The sequence below is a fragment of the Loxodonta africana genome, chromosome 12 (genome assembly GCF_030014295.1).
Source record: "Loxodonta africana isolate mLoxAfr1 chromosome 12, mLoxAfr1.hap2, whole genome shotgun sequence".
NCBI lineage: Eukaryota > Metazoa > Chordata > Mammalia > Proboscidea > Elephantidae > Loxodonta > Loxodonta africana.
Genome location: NC_087353.1, coordinates 79,379,460 through 79,404,137, shown reverse-complemented (window position 1 = coordinate 79,404,137; position 24,678 = coordinate 79,379,460). Strand labels below are relative to the sequence as shown.

The following is a 24,678-nucleotide window of genomic DNA, read 5'->3' as shown; positions in this document are numbered from 1 at the left end:
ATAGTTTGCCAGCCCCTGAGTTATACTATCCCTGTTCCATAGGCGAGGGAACTGAGGCTGAGAAAAGTTAAAGTCTCGTGGCTAGTCCATGACAGAGCCATGACTGGACCCCAGACATGCTGACTCTGAAGGTCCTGCTCCTGCCATTCCACAAGGCTTGCCTTCCTTCCATCTTCAGCACCTTAAGATTTATTAGAACTTTTTTGTTGGTTTAGCTTAATGGTATTCTCTTTGTTGCATTCAGGAGGATTCTCAACTCGACCATTTGTGAGAAGTGTCCAGCGTCAAAGCTTGTCGTCCAGATCTTCTGTCACCAGCCCCTTGGCCATCCATGAAAGTTGCATGAGACCTTCTTGGTCCTTGTCTGCTAAGCTGCAGATGCGCTCCAATTCTCCTTCCCGATTCTCAGGGGACTCTCCAATTCATACCTCTGCCTCCACCCTGGAGAAGATTGGGGAGGCAGTGGATGACAAGGTCTCCATCTCTTGCTTTGGTAGCTTGAGAAACCTTTCTAGCAGTTACCAGGAAGCAGGCGATAGTCACAGTCGACGTGAGCACAAGGCCGTGGGCCGAGCCCCTCTGGCTGTCATGGAAGGTGTGTTCAAAGATGTATCAGACATCCGGAAATTGAACTCCAGTCTTGTAGATGCACAGAGCAAAAACTCAGCACAAGGGAGTTGCCTGCCCCCTGTCTCTGATCCGTTTGATAACAATAACCAGATTGCTTATGTGGATCAGAGCGATTCTGTAGACAGCTCTCCAGTCAAAGAGGTGAAACCTCCAAGCCACCCTGGCTCACTCTCAAAGAAACCAGAGAGCACAACCAAGAGATCCCCCAGCTCCAAAGGCACTTCTGAGCCAGATAAAAGCTTGCGGAAGGGGAGACCAGTCTTGGCAAGCCAGGAATCATCTCTTTCCAGTACATCTCCTTCGTCTCCTGTTCCTGTAAAAGTTTCTATAAAGCCCTCGCGCTCCCGGAGCAAAGCAGATTCTTCTTCTAGGGCCAGTGGGCGTCATTCATCCCCTGTCCCTGGCCAACCCAAAAAAGAGTCATCCCCTAAATCCCGGGACACTGTGTCCTCTCCTTCACCACAGAAGCAGAAGTCAGCCTCTTCCCTAGCCTACACTGCTTCCACATCTGCCAAAAAAGCCTCGGGCGCTGCCACAAGGGGGCCCTGCCCTCCCGGGAAGAGCAGGACTTCAGACAGAAGCTTAAGTAGAGAGGGCTCCAGACAAAGCCTGGGCTCTGACAGGGCAGGCATCACCTCCACCTCCAAACCCAACTCCCCTTGGATGGGTCAGGCCAGGGTGGGGGAGGGCAGAGGGGATAGCAAGCATGTCAGGAGCTCCTCCATGGCCAGCCTGCGGTCCCCCAGCATGAGCATGAAGTCTGGTCTGAAGAGGGACAGCAAATCTGAGGACAAGGGGCTGTCCTTCTTCAAATCAGCCTTGCGACAGAAGGAGACCCGGCGGTCGACTGACCTTGGCAAGACAACCTTGCTCTCCAAAAAGGCCGGCGGGAGCTCTGTCAAGTTGGCCTGTAAGGGTGCAGCGGACGAGAAGTCGGAGAAGGGTCACCAACCTCCGGGTTCCCAGCAGCCCAGTGCAAATCCAGTTGGAAAAGAGCAGCTTGTCTCTAAGGACCCCGCTTTGGCCAAACATTCCCTGCTGTCCACTCGCAAATCCAAGTCTTCCCAGCTAGACTCTGGTGTTCCCGCGTCTCCAGGTGGCAGGCAGTCTGCTGAGAAATCCTCAAAATTATCTGCTAGCATGCCAACCTCTGCACGGCCTTCTCAAAAACCTCAGTGATATTTCTGCAATCCCAGTGTTTTATCTGTAAAAATATTTATTTAAACCCTTCTCCTCCCACCAAAGCCCTCTATGCTTTTGTATTTTTTAGGTCATGTGCCTGGTGTGGGTGCGTGTGTGCGTGCGCGTGTGTAAGGAGAACTCAATTGTGAATTGTTAAAAGCAGCGCCTTACTCTGCCATTGAACCAAATAACAGCCGTAGGCAAAGCGTTGATACCAAGCTAACTGGAATAGTTATAGACGATACCCTGGACAGTCCCTTTAGCAGCTGTACATACTTCTTTCTAGAGAACTCTAATGACTTTTGTCGGACACTAGGGTTTTGAAACCTGTGAACCAGTTAAGCTATCATCAGTGTGCTCTGCAGAAGGAGGAGTTACTTGGCTTGGGTTTCATCTGAGCAGGATTTGTCTTCGCTGCGGATTATCGTGTGGCACCAGGAACTCTAAAAACTGTGATAACAAACTGAGGGAAAACTGTTGCTTTCTGCACTTTCGCCCCATCTACCAGTCTTTGTAAAGGGCAATATTTTAACACTAATGTTTCTCAGGTATTTCCTCAGCTAGTCTAGGGCAGATGCGCATCAGTGAATAGATTAAAGAAGAAGGTGACAGGTGGGTGACCGTGTCATTTCTCCTACTGCCACAGATAGAAATGTTAGAGGCAGAAACGAAGCCTTTCACTACCTTCATATCTGCAAAGATGTGTGGACCGTAAGCTGTCTTGGCTCTTAGGATATGCCCTAAAGGAGGTGGCAAATTGGATAGCCAGAAACCAGTCAATAGTAGTTAAATTTTCCCTTCTAAATTTGCTAGCCAAGGCCATGGGGATTTTGAAATGTAGTAAAGCAGTTTACACCTTTGAAAGATCCCTGGGAAAAAAATGGATTCTGAGCTGGATGCGTGAATCTGTACCACATTCCTTCTCTGGTGTTGCTTTTTTTTGTACGTTAAACATTGAAAGCTCCAGGCTACCCTGCGTTTTGCATGCTCACGCGTCCTTGTCCTGTGACTTGGAGAGGAACAGCGTTGTCTAATGCCAGATCACTGATGGCATGTTGAAGCAGTGTGTGACAAAGTATTACATGTGCACTTCGGAGCCTGCCTGTCAGTCCTAGTTATGACTGCTTCTCAGTAACTCACTTATTCTTCGTACTGAAGATTTAATCTCGCCCCCAGAACTCACAGGCAGGATTGGAGTGTGTGCCATCTGGCAGTGGTCAGTGCAAATTGCGTTTCTCGTTTAGGAAAAAAGTGAATTTCATAGAAATCTCACACATAAACAAGGCACAGAATGCTCCTTAGAAGCAAGGGTGGCAAGACTACATCTCACATACTCTGGACATGTTGTCAGGAGGGGTCAGTCCCTGGAGGAGGACATCATGCTTGGTAAACTAGAGGGTCAGCAAAAAAGAGGAAGCCCCTCAATGAGATGAACTGACACAGCCGCTGCAACAATGGGCTTAAGCGTAACAATGATTGTGAGGACGGTGCAGGACCAAGTAGTGTTTTATTCTGTTGTATGTAGGTTCCCTATGAGTTGGCATCGACTCGATGGCACCTAACAACAACAAAGAAGACATACATAGTCTTTCAAGCATTTTGAAAGTATCCTGGCAATGCTTTCCTGCTCAATTTTTAGTGTTTTTTTTTTCTTCCCTCTTTTTTTTTTAATGTCAAGCGAGTCAAGGTCCTGGTTCCCCTTGAATAGCATTTGTCACTTTGTCATGAAACACAGCATGCTAAGTTAGATGCTTTCAAATGTTAACTTTTTTTTTTTTTTTCAGTCATAGACTCTTCCAAGTTCTTCCTGAACTCTTGGTGCACAGATCCATTTATAATTTTCCTTTTCAGTATTGCTGTGTATGAAGTAACTAGAATATAGTACATGCATAGCTATGAATTCTGCACTGCCTTTTCTTGTTTATTATTATTATTTTCATGAATACCTCTTGGGAAATGTTTCCAATGGGTTACTTAACTTTATTTTGCTGCTAATTTGAGCATTAGCAGGTAACTGGCAAGTCTGGAGACCATTTATGTTAGGGTAGCTGCAGTGTTACACCCTTGCGATATTTAAGACTTACATATTCAGCCTTGTGGAAGTTACCATAGTGTTCAAGGTAATTCATTTAACCTGAGCCTGTTGCCTGATGCTGTCTGTCCTGTACTCACCACTTCACTAGGTTTCCCCGTTGGACTGTACAGACGTCTGGAAGCCCAGAGCAGTTCTCCTCTCCTCTGCCATAGTGTGACTGCTGGATGACCGTCTTCAGTGCTCTTAGTGCTTCCAGTGGCACGTTCACATCCCGGCTGCGGTTAGCCTCTCCTAGTCTCCTTTCATACCGTGTTTATTTCCTGAAAAAGATGGACCGTGTGTGGGGATTGACAATATCAGGAATAGAGTGTTTGTCTGATTTGATCCTCTCATCTTTTTTTAATAGGTAGATCTCATTTGAAATCTCCTGTCTGAATCTGAAACAGTCTTAGAATTATAGCTTGATTGGACAAAGCATTTTAATAGCACTTCTTTTTTTTGCTATAATCAGTTAAGCATTAATGGAAACCAGTTTCATTTTCACACAGGGCCTTGAACCCGGTTCTTTCTGGTTCGAACCCCTGCTGAGAATTTGCGTTTCTAACAAGTTCCCTGCTGAGAATTTGCATTTCTAACAAGTTCCCAGGAAGTTATACTTAAGAATCACCTGGGGATCTTGTTAAACTGTAGGTCCTGATTCGGTATATCTGGGGCTGAAGTGCAAATTCTCAGCAGGGAACTTGTTAGAAATGCAAATTCTCAGCAGAGGTTCGAACCTGAAAGCTCTGTTGTCACAGTGGTTAAGGGTAGTTTTTATTCCTGAGTCCTGTAGGAATGGTTTTACCGTTATGGCTAGTCTTGGAAAACATCTCCACAAGCCCCTTTAATTTCCCCTGGGATCTTAGAAATGAAGTTTCAGTCTCTCATATCTGTCTGCCTATGGAGTTCTTGTTCCAAATATAATTAAATAGAAAAAGATCAGGACTTATTATGGCACTGTCTAGGCATCTTTAAGTTATTATCTTTCTCTGATTAGTAAGCAATGAAAATTTCATCATCCCTAACTACTAGGTACAGCTTTCAGCTGCAGAAAAGAATATTTTGACCCAAAGGTTGGAGGTGCCCGTTGAAGTATATAGTATCTTATAGGAAAATTATTAGTCGGTTCAGTTTCTTGGTAGGAGTCAGGGGCTTGGTGCCTGCTTTTTGTTTTCCTGGTGATACTTGGCACAGCGAGCATGTATGTGTTCTGGGGTTAAAAGTCATCTGTTAAGGATGGTAGGACTGGGTTTATGGGTGACAACCAGGTTTGCCTGGTTCGGGCAACTGTTTCCTGGTAGGCACAAAACAGTAACTACCAGTGGTGTCGCATCTGTAACGTCTGTCGGGTTTTTAAAGGTTTTTCATTCTTGATTTCTCTTCCTGTAGACATCCAGCAGGCTGAGGCTGTGTCATTCCTTAAGGCAGCCCTACACCTTGCCTTTGTAATCCCTTGTAGAATGTGGAAGCACAAAGTAAAACCGTGAAGCTTCATGGCATCATAGACCATCTCCTACCCTTTTGTATTTCCTCATCCTAAAAGCAGCCTAACTGAAAGTAAGTAGTAATATGCTGGACTGGTAGAAATGGATCTGGGAGTATTTTTGGTATGGTAAAATATTATAATCGTGAGGCTGCCTTAAAACTCTTGTAATCATTCATTCATTCATTCTGCAAACCTTCGTGGAGGGCCTGCTTTGCCTGTAAAGGCAAACTGAAAGCTTTTTAAGAAGCACTGGGAGCACAGCCTCTGGACCAGGGGACACTGGTGATGTCCTGAATGGAATGACAGTCTTCCTGAACAAAAGGATTCAGTGGATTCTGGTGAATCAGCTAAGGCTTGTGGTCCTCTGGAACAAATCTGTTCTGTTCTGAAACCAAAAGTGCCCTTCATCTTTGGAGACATTTTACTTGTTCATCCACTTTTTCAGACTGAGCTGTCTCTACTACTTAGGGGTTGAAAATCCATTAGATAGTCAATTTACATTAGAATTTGGTCATCCAAGTTTGTATGAGATGAATGTGGGGATTTTTTTGGGGCGGGGGGGAGATGGGAAGACAAGTTGTCATCCCTCTAAAATAACCATCATGGAAAAAATACAGTGTGTAAAGGGAACAGTAGTGGCTGCCTTTAGGAAAAACGGAGCCAAGAAGAGCTGCAAACAAAGCTCATTTATTTCAAATAAATGTGTTTTTAAAAGTAGATTGACATCTGCCTTTACATTGCATTCTGACGAATTACTAAACAGCTGAAGTTATCATTTCCTGTGGAGGCTATTATAATTATCGGACGCAGAGATAATTAGTGTTTCTGGGTTGGATTTTGGGGATAGTATGCAAATTATAAGCACAGTTTCAATAAAACAGATCTTCTCTGAGGCCCATTGAACTTTGTATTATTTGGAGTTGAGAACAGCAAAGTTTGCTGACAAACTAGTGCCTATATCATACACATGAACACAAAAAGGAGCTGTTACTCTGCTTTGTCTTTTTAATTTCATAAAGGGTGTATTATTGCCAGACCTGACTACGTACTTTAGGGGGAAACCCAGTGCTTTTATTTAAATGAAAATTCACTGTCTCACAGCACCTTTCCATCAACTCCTGAGTGTTTGTTTTTGCAGCTCCATTTTGAGCGTGACTAATCATTTTTTTTCCCGGGTAATGAAAACAGTTTTGCATGGCCTCCGTCTTATCCAGAAAGCATGCTCTTACTATCTATGCAAGCAACTCATTGAAAATATATAGACTGCACTAAATGTAAGTTTTTTAAAAAAGGCAACTCTCAGATCATGGAGCTCTATTTTTGAATTCGTAATTTTTTACATGTGGCTTCAGCATCAACCCAGAAGAGCATGAATGTGATTTCTTGTTTTGCTTTGCACATGTTGTTTCTCTTTGCCAAATTTTTTTCCTCATTGGCGAGATTGTGTGTAAAATATTAAGTATTTTGCAGGCAGAAGTAGAATTGGATATGTTGAACACACACTGGTTTCTATACTGTATTTAGCCTGAACACTTTCCTAAAGTATTTTCTTCTATGAAAAACCTGCCATTTTCTATAGATTTTAATTTTTTTATATCTTCTAGGGTTCTATTGTGGTCACAAGGAAAGAGTGTGGCTTCTAATCGTGCTAACAATTTTCAAACGCTTTTGTAAAGACTCGAGCAGTTTTAGAAAGCTTTGGAGCTTCCCAGCCACTGGCCATAATACGCCTAAGCCTGTGGAATTTCTGGTAGTGCATTAGGTTCTAGACCCAACTCATGTTCATTTAAAGCCAGTGTTTCCCAACTTTGGGGAGAAGGGGGATCCATAGCAGACTTGGGAAGCTTTTTCAAATCACACACGTATTCTTCCCAAGATTCTGATAAGCCTCTTCCGAAAGACTCATCTGAGATGCTGGTACCCAACATTCAGTAGAACCATCTTGGGAACTTGAAAAAATACAGCGCCTGGGCCCCATTCTCAAGCTTTTGATCTAAGTAGTGAGGGGTGGGGCCAAGTAGTAACCATATATTTTAAGCTCCTAGGCGTTTCTAATGTGCAGTCAGAATTGATAACCACTGTGATACAATCCCCTTGCTGAGATTTATGGTGAGAATCACTGCCATGTGAAGTATACTCACGCGCAAGTAAGATTCTTCAGTCATTTGGAGAGGGGGTAAAAAAAAGATTGGCAACCACTGATAGCAACCTCCTATTTGAAATATGGGCCTTTCTTATCCCAGGCCCAGTTTGGGAGCTTGGAACATTTGTGGGTGGCCCAGCACTTGCCAGTCTGGTGGGAACTGGTAGTCTCAGTTTGTTGGAGTAGGCAGGATACTCCATGGGATATACATGCTCCCCCAGACCCCTTTCCCTGGATTCCAGAGCTGGCGAGACCTAAAGGGGAGTAGGGAAGTCACTCTGAGTTTGAAAATGCTGAAGAATAAAATAGACAACATTTATAGCCTTGAAAAACCTGTCTCTGCTTTTGATAGAATGATTGCTGTTATGTAGTCATTACACATGAATTAGGAAGTGCTGTTCCGTAGCAAACCCCAGGCTGCCACTGACCTTCCTGTTCAGCCCATTCTCGGCTAGAGTTCTTATCCACAATATAGTTTCAGGAATTGTTTTTAATTTTAAAAATGAGTGTGAAGAATTTTATTGGGAGTCTTTTTTCTTTTGCTAACCCTCGTTGCTTTTTTTTCATGCAATTTTTAAAAATCAAATTATACTCATCCAAGAATTTGGCAATATATGTAACCTATAGAGGCAAATAGGAAACCACAGTGGCCTAGTGGTTAAGAGCTACGGCTGCTAACCAGAAGGTCAGCACTTCAGATCCACCAGGCACTCCTTGGAAACGCTATAGGGCAGTTCTGCTCTGTCCTGTAGGGTCACTCTGAGTCAGAATTGATTCGACAGCAATGGGGTTGGTGTGGTTTGGTTTGGATAGAGGCAAATGAGAGTTTTAATCTGTGGTGAGCTGAATGGGCTACAACATCTTCAGAATATTCTGCTGTGCTTCTTGGTGGTTTGAGAAATTATGCTGCCTACAGAAAAAAAAAAAAAGTAACACAACTTACCTGGCATTTTCAACGTTTTAAGGAATAAAGATATAAGAATCCAAGTTGGAGATGCTCCTTTACGAAGGCCACGCTGAGTGGTGGTATCTGTTGCAATCGTGAAAACACAACATGAAGTTTTCCTAGGTGCTATTCTAAACAGCATGGTCATTAGAGCAAATCAGAAGGCAGTACAGTATTTTGCAAGTTGAAGTTCTCTTTGAGGGCCTTTGGAATACGCATTCATGTTCCCTATAGGTTTGCTCACCAACTGTGCCTCTCAACACTGGTTAAAATGAAATTCAAGCCCCCTTACAAGAACGGTTTCCTGATTGAACTCTTCAGTTTCTACACTGGAATTTCTGTAGTCGTCTTAAAAGCTGCATGTCGTATCACTGTACCCAAGATGCTTTGCTGTTGTTCACGCACCACCGCTAGTGATTTCTGGATCATTTCCTTCTTCAGTTGCGCAGTGATATGGAAGGCAGGATGTCTTTCTGTGAGGCTGGAAAAAAAGTGTATCATACATTTTAAGTTATTTTAGAACAAGTGCATGAGATGTATCCTTGACTTCTGTTATTTATTTGTATGTTTTCTCATTCATGTGTATGCACTTTTAATAAGCAGAATTTATATTTTTGTGTTGAAAATGTTTTATTTCTGAAACAGCAGTTGATTATATAGTATACAGTTGGAACTAAGAGAAAAGTGGAAATGTAACAAAATATAATAAATTTATTACATGATGCCCTCTTCAAGCCATATTCCTCTTATCTCCCTCATGCCAGCCGCTCTTTGGTGTTGACTAATAATAGCAACATATTTGTACCAGATCGATCTATGCCAAGTACTTTAAAGTATCGTTGTTAAAAAAGCAAGATACTCTATATGTAAAACTTTAAAACAAAAAATCACATCCATGCTTATTTATTTTCACAATCAGGTATTATCATTCCCATTTCCTCCATGGCAAATAAAAGACAATTTGTCCTGGGTTTTAGCACTGGATAAGAACTCATGTTATGACTCACCTCCAGAGCACTTTGAACATTTCACTCTGTTTCCCCCTTCTGCCAGACTTTATAATGGGAAGAAATAGTAATCTCTTTATCCTGGTGTTTTGTGTCTTCATTTTCAACCACCATCCCATTCCGGTGAAACTTTTCCAACCGTCTTTACTGCTGCTCGGCACAGGACTCCCTCTGAAGGATGCCACGCCACTTACGGCCACCTGGGGGCGATAAAGGTCTCTGTCATTATCAAGTGTCACTTTAAAAGCCCAGTGTGCTTGTTCTTAGCCTCTCTGAGTGTGGAAGTGCTTATGACTGTGAGTTGAGGAGTGCGGTATCGGCGATGGCGAGCAGGGGTTTCAGTTTAGCCGAGTACCACCCGCCATCATTTGTTCCCAGAAACCGGAATTCAGATCTGAGAGCAGATCTTGTTTTCCTAAAGCTCAGCTTTACGGTTTAAGGTTAGGGCAGGGAGACTGTTCCTAACCAAGGATGCATGTGAACCACATGTCATACGGTCCAAGGCGCAGCACTTAAAAATGTCTCTCTTTTTAAATGGTAGAATTTTGTTCTGGGCTCTATTAAAAAGCATTTAACCAGGTAGTACACTAGTTACGTAAGAAGCTTCATTATGCCTGAAAGTGTTCACATGTCATAAAAAACATTAATAGTTATAAAAATATTTAAGAGCTATTTTGTCTGTCTCCTTAGAATTTGGAAGATTATTTTCAAATATTTGAATCGTTTTATACCTCTCTGAACACTGTTCCCACCTCTAAATCTTCCTGAGGAAGCAAAGGCATGAGAAAGCCCCTTGCCTTGAACCTTGTGTTCCTGTGGGTTGAACTGCCCAGCGAGTGACTCTAGGCCACTGTAACTCAGCAGGATGTGCCTTCCGCCACTTATCCCCTTACCCCTACTGCCCCTCTCTCTCCTCCCCGAGTTCTCGCAGGTGGGTGTTTGTTTTCCTCTTTGCTGCCAGGCTCCCTTCCACAGGCTCCTCCCCACGGGTCATCTGGTGGACTTCACCTCTCTGGAATGGGCTGGTTCTACCTCTTGTGGAACCCTCTGGAATTTAGGCTTGGTTTGGTCTGGTCTTAGCTGTGTTTTTCACTCTCTGCCAACATTTGCTACACAGGACAAGGGCTCTCACTCAGTGATGTTTGTACACTATGCTGTATAACCCAATGGCCTTGCACTCCACTTCTTAGAACATTCAGAGGTGTGATGTTAATTTGACTTCTTGCTCTTTGGATTTATAACTGCTTAATTATTCTTGAGGAGAGTGGGAAGATGGCTCAGGTGAGGCTACAGTGCTTGTAGTCAGAATAGCCTCTCCCAGCCACTAATCAGTCTAGTCTCTGGTGTGCCCACAATGAACTTCCACCTGGGAGGTTAGGTCAGATGTGGCACCCTTTCATAGTGTACAACCTGAATAACCTTATATGGTGGCTGTGATGCTATGTGGCTCACCAGGTCCCAACTCCTCGCCCTCCCAGCCTTACCTAAGTGATGTCAGGTGGGTGTTTCACCTGCGGGATGTAGGCAGTTCTGGTGGAATTGGTTGACCCCATGCTGTCCAGGAACCATGAGAAGGCTCCAGAGTGGGGCAGGAGGTACCTCAGTAACCAAGCATATGCACTCCAGCCCGTCTCATTGTGCAGCTCTCATAGAGGCCCATAGTATACAGAGTCGGGTCCAGGGGTTCAGTGGTGAGGGCGTCAGATTCGTCTTTCCCTCAAAAAGTGGGGAATGGAAGGCCCAGGAGGATTGTGCTGTGTGGACTGAGGATGGAGGGGCAGGCCTCAGGTTTCCAAATGCATTAAAGGTTGTGGTGGGAAAGGTGCCACTTAGCGAAAACTGAGCTCCAAGTGCCTTCATTTAGCAATGCCTCCTATGTGCCTAAATGCTGAGGACATGGCGGCGTCCCTGAGAAGCTCACTGTATAGTTGGGTCAAGTTGGTTAATAGGTAACTTAACAAATTGCTGGTATCACCAGTTACTCATCGCTGTCCCATTAGCGCCCACATCGCGTTGGCCACATTTCTGCCCCACTTCTTGTTCTGCATAGAATGTTTTTTCTGAGGTGCCCGTATGACGCATTCCCTTACCTCATTTACATCTTTATTGAGATATCACCTCAGTGAGGCCTTCCCTGACCACCTTTGAAGATGCTGCAACCCACCTCATACTTTCCCTTCTCCCCACTTTATTTTGCTTCATAACATCACCATTTGTAATCTCTGTCCCCCCACCCCAGGTGACCTCACATGAGAGAGCAGGGATTTTTGCCTGTTCTGTTCCCTGCTTTTCCCAGCACTAAGAGAGTGCCAGTCACATAGTAGTTACTGGGGGGGGGGGGGGGAGTTACTGTCAAGTCAATTCTGACTCATAGTGACCCTACAGGACAGAGTAGAACTGCCCCAAAGCATTTCCAAGGAGCAGCTGATGGCTTTGAATTGGCGACCTTTTGGTTAGCAGCTGAGCTGTTAGCCAGTGTGCCACCAGGGCTCCAGTAGTTAGTAAACATTTATTAACTGGATTAATGGATTTACTTGGGTAATAACTGTTCTGAGTCTGCTTTCCCATCTAAAAGGCGGAGAGCAGTAGTACTTGCGTCATGGAGTTGTGAGGGTTCAGCACAGTGCCAGGCACAGAGAAAGTGCTCAGTGGATGGCACTGTTGATAACAACAATAGTGATAAGAGGAGGGGCTGACCCTCCTGGGAAGAGGGGGCATGGGAGCATAATGTGCACATTCCAGGCAGGGGGAGCTGCTTGCGCTTTCTGGGAGGTCGAGGAGTTCAACTTCCTGGAACATATGGCAGGAAGGCAGAGACCTCATGGAGAAGGACCTTTTATAACCTGCTGAATTTGTTCTGGAGTAAAAGAGAATGCGAGAAAAGGTTTTAATTTAGGGGAGAGATGAGATCCAGTTTGAGCCTTAGCATGGTCACCATGGCAACAGTGTGGCACCACAGAGTCCTGTTTAGGAGCTTATTGCAGGGATCTGGGTGCAGTCTGTGGAAGGGCTGATCTCCGGCTATGCTGGGCAGACAGGAGAGGGGTGCCAGGACAGGTGACATGCTCAGCCACCTGAGGCTGACTGCTAGGTTTTAATCCTGGTACCAGGACTTGTTAGCCAGACAACATTGGGCAAGTTACTTTTCTATGTCTTGAATTCCCTGTAACGTGCAGGTAACACTATCAAATGATCTTTGTGAACCTTAATTGGGGCACGTAGTTTATTTACATTAATATATTTACACGGGGGAAACCCTGGTGGCATAGTGGTTAAGTGCTACGGCTGCTAACCAAAAGGTTGGCAGTTCGAATCAGCCAGGCGCTCCTTGGAAACTCTATGGGGCAGTTCTGCTCTGTCCTATACGGTCGCTATGAGTTGGAATCGACTCAATGGCAGTGGGTTTGGTTTGGTTTATTTACAACGGAGCCTGAATCCCGAATCAGTTTGTGACTGGCTGCTAACCTGAAGGTTGATGGTTCGAACCTACCCAGTGGCTCCATGGAAGAAAGGGTTGGCAATCTGCTTCCATAAAGATTACAGCCAAGAAAACCCTATGGAGCAGTTCTACTATGTAACACATGGGATCACCCTGCGTTGGGCTGACTTGAGGACATCTGACAACAATATAATTACTGATGAATTTGGCTTATTTTACTATCTTACTGTTTCTTTTCTATTTCTTCCATCTGTTTTATGTTTTTTCTTCTTAATCACCTGTCTTTTAGAGATCAACTACCAACGTTTTGGTTAGTAGTTGTAGCTTTTAACAACTATGTCGCCAGGGTTTCCTTAGATCAATTATGTATGTTTTAATTCACTTTTCTACTTAGCTTCTTATTCATCCTTTTACTCTTCTTTTAGTGGTTATCCTTGTGATTTTAATATGCATTCTTGATTTATCAGAGTTTAATGAAAATTAGTAATTTTTGCCCCTCAAGACTCTTAGAGGAAGCCCTGGTGGCATAGTGGTTAAGTGCTACAGCTGCTAACCAAAAGGCCAGCAGTTCACATCCACCCGGTATTCCTTGGAAAACCCTATGGGGCAGTTCTACTCTGTCCTGTAGGGTCACTGTGAGTTGGAATTGACTCAGTGGCAACGGGTTTGGTTTTTCTGGTTAGACCTTTAGAACACTTTAATTCCATTTAGCGTATCTGCTATTTGCTGTTGTGCATTCTATACGTAATGTCATATAACATTATTAATGTTGCACAGTCAATATTCATTGAGACTCACTGATGTATTTACTTTTTGTTGCTCTTCGTTCCTTTCTATATTTCAGTGTTTCTGTCTGGGGTCATTTTCCTTCTTCCTGAAGAACTCTGTTCAGTATTTCTTTTTTAAACCTAATGATGCATTCTCTTAGTTTTTATTTGATTGGAAATGCCTCTATTTTGCTTTCACTTTTGAAAGATATTTCCACTGGGAATAGAATTTTAGGTTGGTTGTTATTTTGTTTCGTAACCATTTCATGGTCTTCTGGCTTTCATTGTTTTTGCTGGAAAGTCAGCAATTAGTCTTATTCCTGTTCATTTGAAAGTAGTATTTTTTTTCCCCCTCTGAATGTTTTGAAAAAGTTTCTCTTTGTTTTTCATCAGTTTTACTATGATAGGCCTGTGTGTGTTTCATAGGAGCCCTGGTGGCGTAGTGGTCAAAGAGCTTGGCTACTAACCAAAATGTCAGTGGTTAGAACCCACCAGCCGCTCCATGGGAGAAAGATGTGGCAGTCTGCTTCTGTAAAGATTTACAGTCTTGGAAGGCCTATGGGCAGTTCTGCTCGGTCCTGTAGGGTTGCTATGAGTCAGAATCAACTTGACAGCAATGCTTTTTTTTGTTTTGTTTTTAATGTGTGTTTTGTTTGTTTTCCTGAATCAGACTTGGAAACTTCCCAGCCATTGTTGTTGGGTGCCGTTGAGTTGATCCAACTCATAGAGGCCCCATGTGACGGAGTAGAACTGCCCTGTATGATTTTCTTGGCTGTAATCTTTACAGGAGAGTTCACCAGATCCTTCTCCTGCAACGCCAGCTATTGGTGGGTTCAAACCATTGACTTTTCTGTTAGTAGTTGAGCACTTAACCAATGCACCTCCAGGGCTACTTTCCTAGCCATTATCTCTTTAAATATTTTTCCTGATCCATATTTTTATCCTCTTCTAGGACTCTCAAGTTTGTTTATTTTAGACCATTTCACCATGTCTCAAATGTCTCTTATTCACCCTTTGTATTTTCCATTCCTTTTGATCTCCATACTTCACTCTGGATATTTTCTACAGAACTTAATCCTCTTTTCAGGTATGTCTAGGCTTGCAAGATAAAATACAAAATGTTCAGTTAAATTTGAATTTTTGATAAACAGTGAATAATGTTTTGGAATAAGTATATCCAAAACATTGCCTTTATTTGCCTTCACGTTTTTTTAATTGTATCAAGTAACAAAGCATATGACATTTCAACAATCTTCACATATACAGTTAAGTGACGCTAATTATGTTTATCATATTGTTCAACAATCACCCTTTTTGAAGGATGTTTTTACTGGGAATAGAATTCTAGGTTGGTAGTTATTTTGTTTCATAATTATTTCCATGGTCTTCTGGCTTTCATTGCATCTGTTGAGAAGCCTGTAAAATTCTGTGAGGGCATAAAAAAAAAAAATTATTTCTCTGAAATTCGAATTAACTGGACATGCTGTATTTTTCTTTGCTACACCTGGCAACCCTAGGTATTAAATACATCTAAGTGTGATCTTAATTGTAGTGATTGTGTGCTTTTTAGTTCTAGAAATTCCACTGGATCCTTTCTATATATTCTAGATTTTGGTGAAAGTCTCCATTTTGTCATCTATTTCTTATACTGATTGGTTATTTTAAAGCCTGTGTCTGATAACAGTATCTGATCACCTATCATCACTTTCTATTCTGGTGTTTTTCCTTTTTTTTTTAACTCTTTTGATTCTGCTTCTTGGTATGCTTTTTGATTAATGCTACACAGTATACAGGAAAAATTGTAGAGGCTCTCTGTAATGGCATCTTCCTCCAGAGAGGATTTATCAGTTCCCTGGTAGGCAGCTTGGGACTGGATTGACTCAAAACTGGGCTGTAGTTTTTATAAGACTCGACCTACCTATGGTTCATTCCACATAAGATTGGTAATTCATTCCATAATTTTTTTGTGGTGCACCTAAAATGCACCAAGCACCGGTCTGAGACTTGGACTTGGGGTACATTGGTAAATAAGACAAAAAAAAAAAAAAAAAAAGCTTTCCCAAGTGGAGCTTACCTTCCAGAAGGTAATAATAATAATAATTGACATTAGCAGGGACTAGCTTCCTGGCAGAAATTAACAAAGGTACAGACGTATAGGTATCAAAACAGTATGAAGATACACACCAAAGCATGCTTGAGTCCCCACGCCCTCTGCATACCCCAGCCTTACTATCTCAGTAAATGGCATCACCATCCATCACAGTTACTCAAGCCAGAAACTGAGAATCCATCCTTGACTCTGCCCTTTCCCTTAGATCCCTTCTGACATTGAATCCATTGATTCGCAAGCCCAGTTCAGATTGCTCAACTTCAACAATATATCCTAAACCTGCCCACTTCTCTTTCTCTCTACTGACAACACCTGAGTCCAAGTCACCACGATCTTTTGACTGGGCTCCTGCACCAACCTCTTAATTTGCCTTCTTCTCCAGCCCCATGTTAATCACTCTTAAACACTTCAGGCACAAAAGCCATCTTTTGGTTTCTTGAACACAGGGTTTTGGCACTTCCTCTGCCAGAAATGCTCTTCCCCTAGATGTTCATATGGCAAATTCTCTCTCATCATGCAGATCCCATCTCAAATGGGACCTCAGAATGTCCCTCCTGCACTGCCATATCTAATCTTACTCTCCATTACCCTATTCTATTTTCATAGCGCTACTCATTCTCTGAAATTCTTATTTGTTCACTAGTTTATCTTCTAAGTTCCCCACCAGAATGTAGTTACTATGAAAGTAGAGCCTTTCGTCTGTCTGTCTCGCTATGTGTGCCATTTTGGATGCTTTCAGTTATAAGGAACAGCATATCCAACCAAATTAAGTCTTATTATTTCAGTTTTACCCATATGCAGACTGAGGCTCAGAAAGAATAAATAACTTACCTAAAAGTTACACAGGTCATAAGTAGTAGGTGTTGAGTTCAAAGCTTGTGTTTTTTTACACTTTTACTCCAATCTCCTCTACTGTGTTAAACAGGTAAATTGAATAATCAACATATACAACTGCTTTTAGTAAGGGGATTCCTTCTAGGTTGTATAAATCCTTTTTGTAATCCCTGAATAATTTTTACTGCAGTAAATCCAGGAAGTGAAGAAATTTCAACTTTTTGTTATCAGAATTTAGAACAGCCTCCTTGGTTTTTTTTTAACTTAAAATTTTTTTTTAGACTTACAGAAAAGTTGCAAAAATGATTCAGAGAATTCCCACATACCCTTTACCCATCTTTCCTTGATACCACCATCTCGTGTAAGCACAGCACAATTACCAAAGTTAACATTGGTACCATACTGTTAACTAAGCTACAGTCTTTTGGATTTCTTTAGTTTTTCCACTGTTGTCTTTTTTTCTCTTTCAAGATCTAGTTCAGGATCCCACATTACATTTGTCATGTCTCCTTAGTCTCCAACCTGTGACAGTTCCTCAGTCTTTCATTGTCTCCCATGACCTTGACACTTTTGAAGAACACTGACAGTTTTTATAGTTTGTCTCTCAATTTCAGTTTGCTGTTTTCTCCTGATGAGATGGAAGTTATGCATATTTGAGCAAGAACACCACAGAAGCAATGAGCCCTTCTCAGTGCTTCGTAGGGCATGTGTGACATTGATGTCTTATCACTGGTGATGTTAACCTTGATCACTTGGTTAAGGTGGTATCTGCTGGGTTTCTCCATTTTAAAACTACTATTTTCTCCTTTGCAGTTAATAGGTATCTTGGGGGAGATACTTTTAGGCCATGCAAACATCCTGCCTCTCTTCAAACTTTGACCCACTAATTTTAGCATCCATCAATGGATCTTGCCTGCAGCAATTTTTATTAGTGTGGTATTCTAATGGTGAAAGAAAGCCATTTTTAGAAGCTCACATAACAAGAAGTCCTGAGGCAAGGCAGTTGCTGGGATTGGCTCAATGTCTCCACAGTATCATCAAGAACCAAAGAAATTGCCATTGAGTCAACTCTGACTCATGGTGACCCCATGTGTGTTAGAGTGGAACTATGCTCCGTAGGGTTTTCAGTGTTGATTTTTCTGAATTAGGTCACCAGGCCTTTCTTTCAAGGCACCGCTGGTGGACTGAAACCTCCAACCTTTGAGTTAGCAGCTTTGTCTTAACGTTTACACCACCCAAGCCTCCCATCCTCAAGGGCCAAGGCCCTTCTTATTCTTCTTTCTGCCATTCTCAGCATGCTGGCCTTTGTCCTCAGATTTAGCCTTCAGTGGCTGCCACAGATCTGTAAACATGACCACACCCAGCTGAGGAAGACAGGGCCTCTGCCTAGGTCTCTTTTGACAAGAGAGGAAAGTATGTTCCAGAACCTCCCCTGCTCCCTGAACACCTTCCCTCAGATCCCATCGGCCAGGATCAGATCACCTGCCTATGGCCATGTTGCAAGGACAGCAGGGTGAGTTTTGGTATTTTGAGTCAGTGTTGGGGAGTGGGTGTGCTCTACCACAGAAGCCCCTTGGGAGATTGACTGTTGAGAGTCAGCCCATGGAGTCTGCCGCATTGGGTCATTCCTAGCATCCAAGGCAGCCAGCTCTGCACTGACAGGTGCTCCGTAAATCTTTGTCTCTTGCCTGGAGATACATAATCTGCCTTTATCTGGAAACATCTTGGCTGTAGAACATCAGAGAAGACTGACTTGGAGAGTAGACCACGGCAACGGTGAGGTCAGTGTGATGACCCAGAATGGCAAGTGTGAGTCCCCAGTGGGAGAATCTTCAGGTCAATGGCAGCCTGGCTCCATCCTGCTGTGGCCTCCACAGGGGGCTGTGCCTCTGGCCCTGGATAAACCTTACGGAGCCACGTCTGAAGGAAGGCAGAGAAACCTGTCTGCTGGGCCTCACCACCTCTACTGGAAAGGCTCTTGAGTGGAAGAAGGGAGCTTAAGGGACATCTGTCTGTGCACCCAGGAGTCTTGCTCTGGGGACCTCAGATGCAGCTTGGTAGCTTGTTTGGTAAATAATGACATTGTTGTAAATATTTAATAAGTCAAGGGACTGCAGCCCATGAAAAATTGATGAGGTCCCTGTGTGGGAAATGTGGGCTTTTCTCTCTACGTATGCTCTGGGGGAGGCAGTTAGAGGCTGACGTCGGCTGAGGCTGACGCCTGTATTTGTGGTGGGGCTGATGAATGGCTGAAGAAATATTCACCACGTTTAGGAAACATCAATCCATCATACTTGAGTTCAGGCTGAGGGAGGAATTCGCGGCCATCAATATTCTCTGTGTTTATTAAGCACTGCGTGTTGTGAGGCAGTGAGTCTCGCCTGGGTCCTGGGAGCAGCACCTCTGGAAAGGGCACGGCGGCTCCTTGATGAATGGCTTTAATAAGGAGCAGCTTGGAAAGTACCTTCAAGTAAGAAACTAATAACAATAATTAGATGTTTCTTAATCATTTATTTATTTTATAATTTATGCCCTGCCTGCTTCCAGAAAAAGAATGGAAGTGGCTTGCAATTAAAACACATCTACCCAGGATGGTTCAAATGAAGATAAACAAGAGATCGGAAACCATGTTGAGAGGGTGAATTTTTAACTTTCCTGCTACCAGCTGAGAATATTGTATATTCCCTTTCCTTGGCAGTTACCATTTCCTTCGCAGAACCAGGAGAGCAGACGTAAACTGGCTGCCGAAGGTGTCATGGGGACAGGCAGCTGGGGCAGGAGCATGAGATGGCCTGTAGCCCCAGATCCTCCGCATTGGACATCCAGCGGCATTTGCAGTTCATTTATCATCGTGCCAAACAAATCTGTGTGTCTGTGGCAGGGCGGCATGAAAAATTAATGCCCCTGTGTCAGGCAGAGCTTGTCAGAGTGACAGCGCAGAAAGGGATAACAAAGGGGTGACATGCATGGACCTTTCTACTTAACAGCTGCTCACATGTTCCCTGAATGCTGAGCCGTGTGTCAGGGCTAATGGGGCTCCAGGAGCCAGGCCCTCCCTGCGGGCTGAGGGCGCAGAGCCTGTTTCTGCAAGAGTCCACTTGGTGTATGTGGAGTGCATTTGCCCCCACCCAGGGAGTGGCCTTGGGAAAATATACATCACCTTCTATTTGCTTGATCCAATGAAAAAAAGGAATCCCTCCTGCCTTCCTTCCCTACCAAGGATGAGAATAAATGTGGTATTAGGTGGCACAGTGGTTAAGAGCTATGGCTGCTAACCAAAAGGTCAGCAGTTTGAATCCACCAGCCGCTCCTTGGAAACCCTATGGGGCAGTTCTACTCTGCCCTACAGGGTCGCTATGAGTTGGAGTCGACTTAATGGCAGTGGGGTGTTTTTTTGTCTTGTTTTTGTTTTTTAAGGTGAGCCACCCACACCTAAGCCAGGACCAAGCAAAGCACTCTCTTACGAGGTAGAAAGGAGCAAACCTTTCCTGTCCTTGGTGGAAATTTAGTAGTGATTTAAAATTTTAAGGCACTAAATCTCTCCCGTTGCACATTTCAGATCCCCTCAGAGTTTTTAAAAATAACATGTCCAGAACCCTCGCCTAGAGATACTGCCCGGAAGGTCTAAGGTGAGGCCTGGGCAGCAGTATATTTTGGTAGCTCTCCAGGTGGTTCTAATGTGCAGCCAGGGCTGAGAATCTCTGCTTTAAGGTACTCTGATTATTGCAGGATTTAATTCTGTAGTACATTTCCTTGTGAAACAAGGCAGGAGGGGGAGAGTGAGTCAGGAGAATCTGGAGCCGATGTGTGGAACTGACGATAACCAGATCAGTAAGGGTGTGTGCACCTCTGGCATTGGGTTGCGACGTGATTTTGCTTGGGACTTGGATAATAAATGTGGCAAAAAATTGTGCAGATGGTCCTCAAATGGCTGAAGTTTGGGAAAACCCTGAGCCAGATCATGCACTATGATTTGGGTCTGGGTGTTCCTGCCTTAGCTCATGACATCGGAATTTTTCTCAACATTTAGGTAAATATTGAGAGGTTGAGAAATAAACTTATTTCTCTGGATTAATGATCTTGTTCTATGCAGTAGAAACTTCTAATTGTCCTCCATGGATTATGGGTTATGCTGTGCTACAGGCTGTATTTCCTAGCCTCCCTACAAATAGGTATGGGCACATGATGAAATCTGGCCAGGAGGGTGTAAGAGTAACATGTACAACTTCTAGATCACATCTTTAAACAAGGAGCAGGTTGCTCTCCACTTCTCTTTCCCTCTTCTTCCTGGCTGGGAAATGGCACTACCTGGAGCAGCTGCATTGAACCCAGAGATGGAAGCCATGTGTTGGGGTGGGCAATGCAATCCTGCAGTTGTTGGAGAGAAAATAAAAACTTATTATTTTATTTAAGTCACCTTATTGTTGGATCATTGTTTCAACGGTATAACCAGTACTCTAACAAAAACATCCTTCACTTGGCACTAATTTTGGCACACTCCAGAATTCTTGGAAGAGGACAGAGAAGAGTAAAAAGAGAAGCGGGAAGAAGAATAAGGATGAAGGAAAGAGTAAACCCACCCATAAAAAGGTGGGTGGACAGAGAAGACTTAACACCACTACTACTGAAGGTATTTCAAGGCATAGAAAATGATGGAATACTACCCAACTCATTCTATGAAGCTACCATCTCCCTGATACCAAAACCAGGTAAAGACATTACAAAAAAAGAAAATTATAGACCTATATCCCTCATGAACATAGATGCAAAAATCCTCAACAAAATTCTAGCCAATAGAATCCAACAACACATCAAAAAAATAATTCACCCTGATCAAGTGGGATTTATACCAGGTATGCAAGGCTGGTTTAATATCAGAAAAACCATTAATGTAATCCATCACATAAATAAAACAAAAGATAAACACCACATGATCTTATCAATTGATGCAGAAAAGGCATTTGACAAAGTTCAACACCCATTTATGATAAAAACTCTTACCAAAATATGAATTGAAGGAAAATTCCTCAACATAATAAAGGGCATCTATGCAAAGCCAACAGCCAACAATATCACTCTAAATGGAGAGAACCTGAAAGCATTTCCCTTGAGAACGGGAACCAGACAAGGATGCCCTTTATCACCGCTCTTATTCAACATTGTGCTGGAAGTCCTCGCCAGGGCAATTAGGCTAGACAAAGAAATAAAAGGTATCTGGATTGGCAAGGAAGAAGTAAAGTTATCACTATTTGCAGATGACATGATTATATACACAGAAAACCCTAAGGAATCCTCCAGAAAACTACTGAAACTAATAGAATAGTTTGGCAGAGTCTCAGGTTATAAAATAAACATACAAAAATCACTTGGATTCCTCTACAGCAACAAAAAGAACACCGAAGAGGAAATAACCAAATCAATACCATTCACAGTAGCCCCCAAGAAGATAAAATACTTAGGAATAAATCTTACCAAGGATGTAAAAGACCTATACAAAGAAAACTACAAAGCTCTACTACAAGAAATTCAAAAGGACATACTTAAGTGGAAAAACATACCTTGCTCATGGATAGGAAGACTTAACATAGTAAAAATGTCTATTCTACCAAAAGCCATCTATACATATAACGCACTTCCGATCCAAATTCCAATGTCATATATTAAGGGGATAGAGAAACAAATCACCAATTTTATATGGAAGGGAAAGAAGCCCCGGATAAGCAAAGCATTACTGAAAAAGAAGAAGAAAGTGGGAGGCCTCACTCTACCTGATTTCAGAACCTATTATACAGCCACAGTAGTCAAAACAGCCTGGTACTGGTACAATAACAGACACATAGACCAATGGAACAGAATTGAGAACCCAGATATAAATCCATCCATGTATGAGCAGCTGATATTTGACAAAGGCCCAGTGTCAGTTAATTGGGGAAAAGATAGTCTTTTTAACAAATGGTGCTGGCATAACTGGATATCCATTTGCAAAAAAAATGAAACAGGACCCATACCTTACACCATGCACAAAAACTAACTCCAAGTGGATCAAAGACCTAAACATAAAGACTAAAACGCTAAAGATCATGGAAGAAAAAATAGGGACAACCCTAGGAGCCCTAATACAAGGCATAAACAGAATACAAAACATTACCAAAAATGATGAAGAGAAACCAGATAACTGGGAGCTCCTAAAAATCAAACACCTATGCTCATCTAAAGACTTCACCAAAAGAGTAAAAAGACCACCTACAGACTGGGAAAGAATTTTCAGCTATGACATCTCTGACCAGCGCCTGATCTCTAAAATCTACATGATTCTGTCAAAACTCAACCACAAAAAGACAAACAACCCAATCAAGAAGTGGGCAAAGGATATGAACACACATTTCACTAAAGAAGATATTCAGGCAGCCAACAGATACATGAGAAAATGCTCTCGATCATTAGCCATTAGAGAAATGCAAATTCAAACTACGATGAGATTCCATCTCACACCAACTAGGCTGGCATTAATCCAAAAAACACAAAATAATAAATGTTGGAGAGGCTGCGGAGAGATTGGAACTCTTATACATTGCTGGTGGGAATGTAAAATGGTACAACCACTTTGGAAATCTATCTGGTGTTATCTTAAACAGTTAGAAATAGAACTACCATACAACCCAGAAATCCCACTCCTCGGAATATACCCTAGAGATACAAGAGCCTTCACACAAACAGATATATGCACACCCATGTTTATTGCAGCTCTGTTTACAATAGCAAAAAGCTGGAAGCAACCAAGGTGTCCGTCAATGGATGAATGGGTAAATAAATTGTGGTATATTCACACAATGGAATACTACGCATCGATAAAGAACAGTGACGAATCTGTGAAACATTTCATAACATGGAGGAACCTGGAAGAGATTATGCTGAGCGAAATTAGTCAGAGGCAAAAGGACAAATACTATATAAGACCACTATTATAAGATCTTGAGAAATAGTAAAAACTGAGAAGAACACATACTTTTGTGGTTACGAAGGGGGGAGGGAGGGAGGGAGAGGGTTTTTTATTGATTAATCAGTAGATAAGAACTGCTTTGGGTGAAGGGAAAGACAACACTCAATACATGGAAAGTCAGCTCAATTGGACTGGACTAAAAGCAAAGAAGTTTCCGGGATAAAATATATACTTCAAAGGTCAGCGGAGCAGAGGCGGGGGTCTGGGGAACATGGTTTGAGGGGACTTCTAAGTCAATTGGCAAAATAATTCTATTATGAAAACATTCTGCATCCCACTTTGAAATGTGGCGTCTGGGGTCTTAAATGCTAACAAGCGGCCATCTAAGATGCATCAATTGGTCTCAACCCACCTGGAGCAAAGGAAAATGAAGAACACCAAGGTCACACAACAACTAAGAGCCCAAGAGACAGAAAGGGCCACATGAACCAGAGACCTACATCATCCTGAGACCAGAAGAACTAGTTGGTGCCCGGCCACAATCGATGACTGCCCTGTCAGGGAGCACAACAGAGAACTCCTGAGGGAGCAGGAGATCAGTGGGATGCAGACCCCAAATTCTCATAAAAAGACCATACTTAAGGGTCTGACTGCGACTAGAGGAATCCCGGCGGCAATGCTCCCCAGACCTTCTGTTGGCACAGGACAGGAACCATTCCCAAAGACAACTCATCAGACATGAAAGGGACTGGTCAGCGGGTGGGAGAGAGATGCTGATGAAGAGTGAGCCAATTAAATCAGGTGGACACTTGAGAGTGTGTTGGCAACTCTTGTCTGGAGGGGGGATGGGAAGATAGAGAGAGAGGGAAGCTGGCAAAATTGTCACGAAACGAGAGACTGAAAGGGCTGACTCAATAGGGGGAGAGCAAGTGGGAGAAGGGAGTAAGATGTATGTAAACACGTGTGACAGACTGATTGGATTTGTAAATGTTCACTTGAAGCTTAATAAAAAGTAATTAAAAAAAAAAAGTAATTTAAAAACACCCAACAACAAAGTAAAAAAAAAAAAAAAAAAAAAGGTGGGTGGACTTTTCTTTTCCTTTGACACCTAGTTGATCCA

At 42.8% G+C, this 24,678-nt stretch overlaps 1 protein-coding gene across 3 annotated transcripts in view; it reads left to right on the top strand.

The window, feature by feature from the left end:
* USP31 (ubiquitin specific peptidase 31) overlaps nucleotides 1-10,200 on the top strand; it is a 104,989-nt gene extending 94,789 nt beyond the window's left edge. Inside the window, exon 16 of one of the 3 annotated variants that reach the window (XM_010598444.3) lies at nucleotides 245-10,200. In XM_010598444.3, the coding sequence (XP_010596746.3) occupies nucleotides 245-1,809 (1,565 nt within the window). In that variant the 3' untranslated portion in view covers nucleotides 1,810-10,200. The remainder of the gene's footprint in view (nucleotides 1-244) is intronic. The other 2 variants (XM_064295693.1, XM_064295694.1) reach the window with 2 other exon arrangements.
* Nucleotides 10,201-24,678: the final 14,478 nt, after the last annotated feature.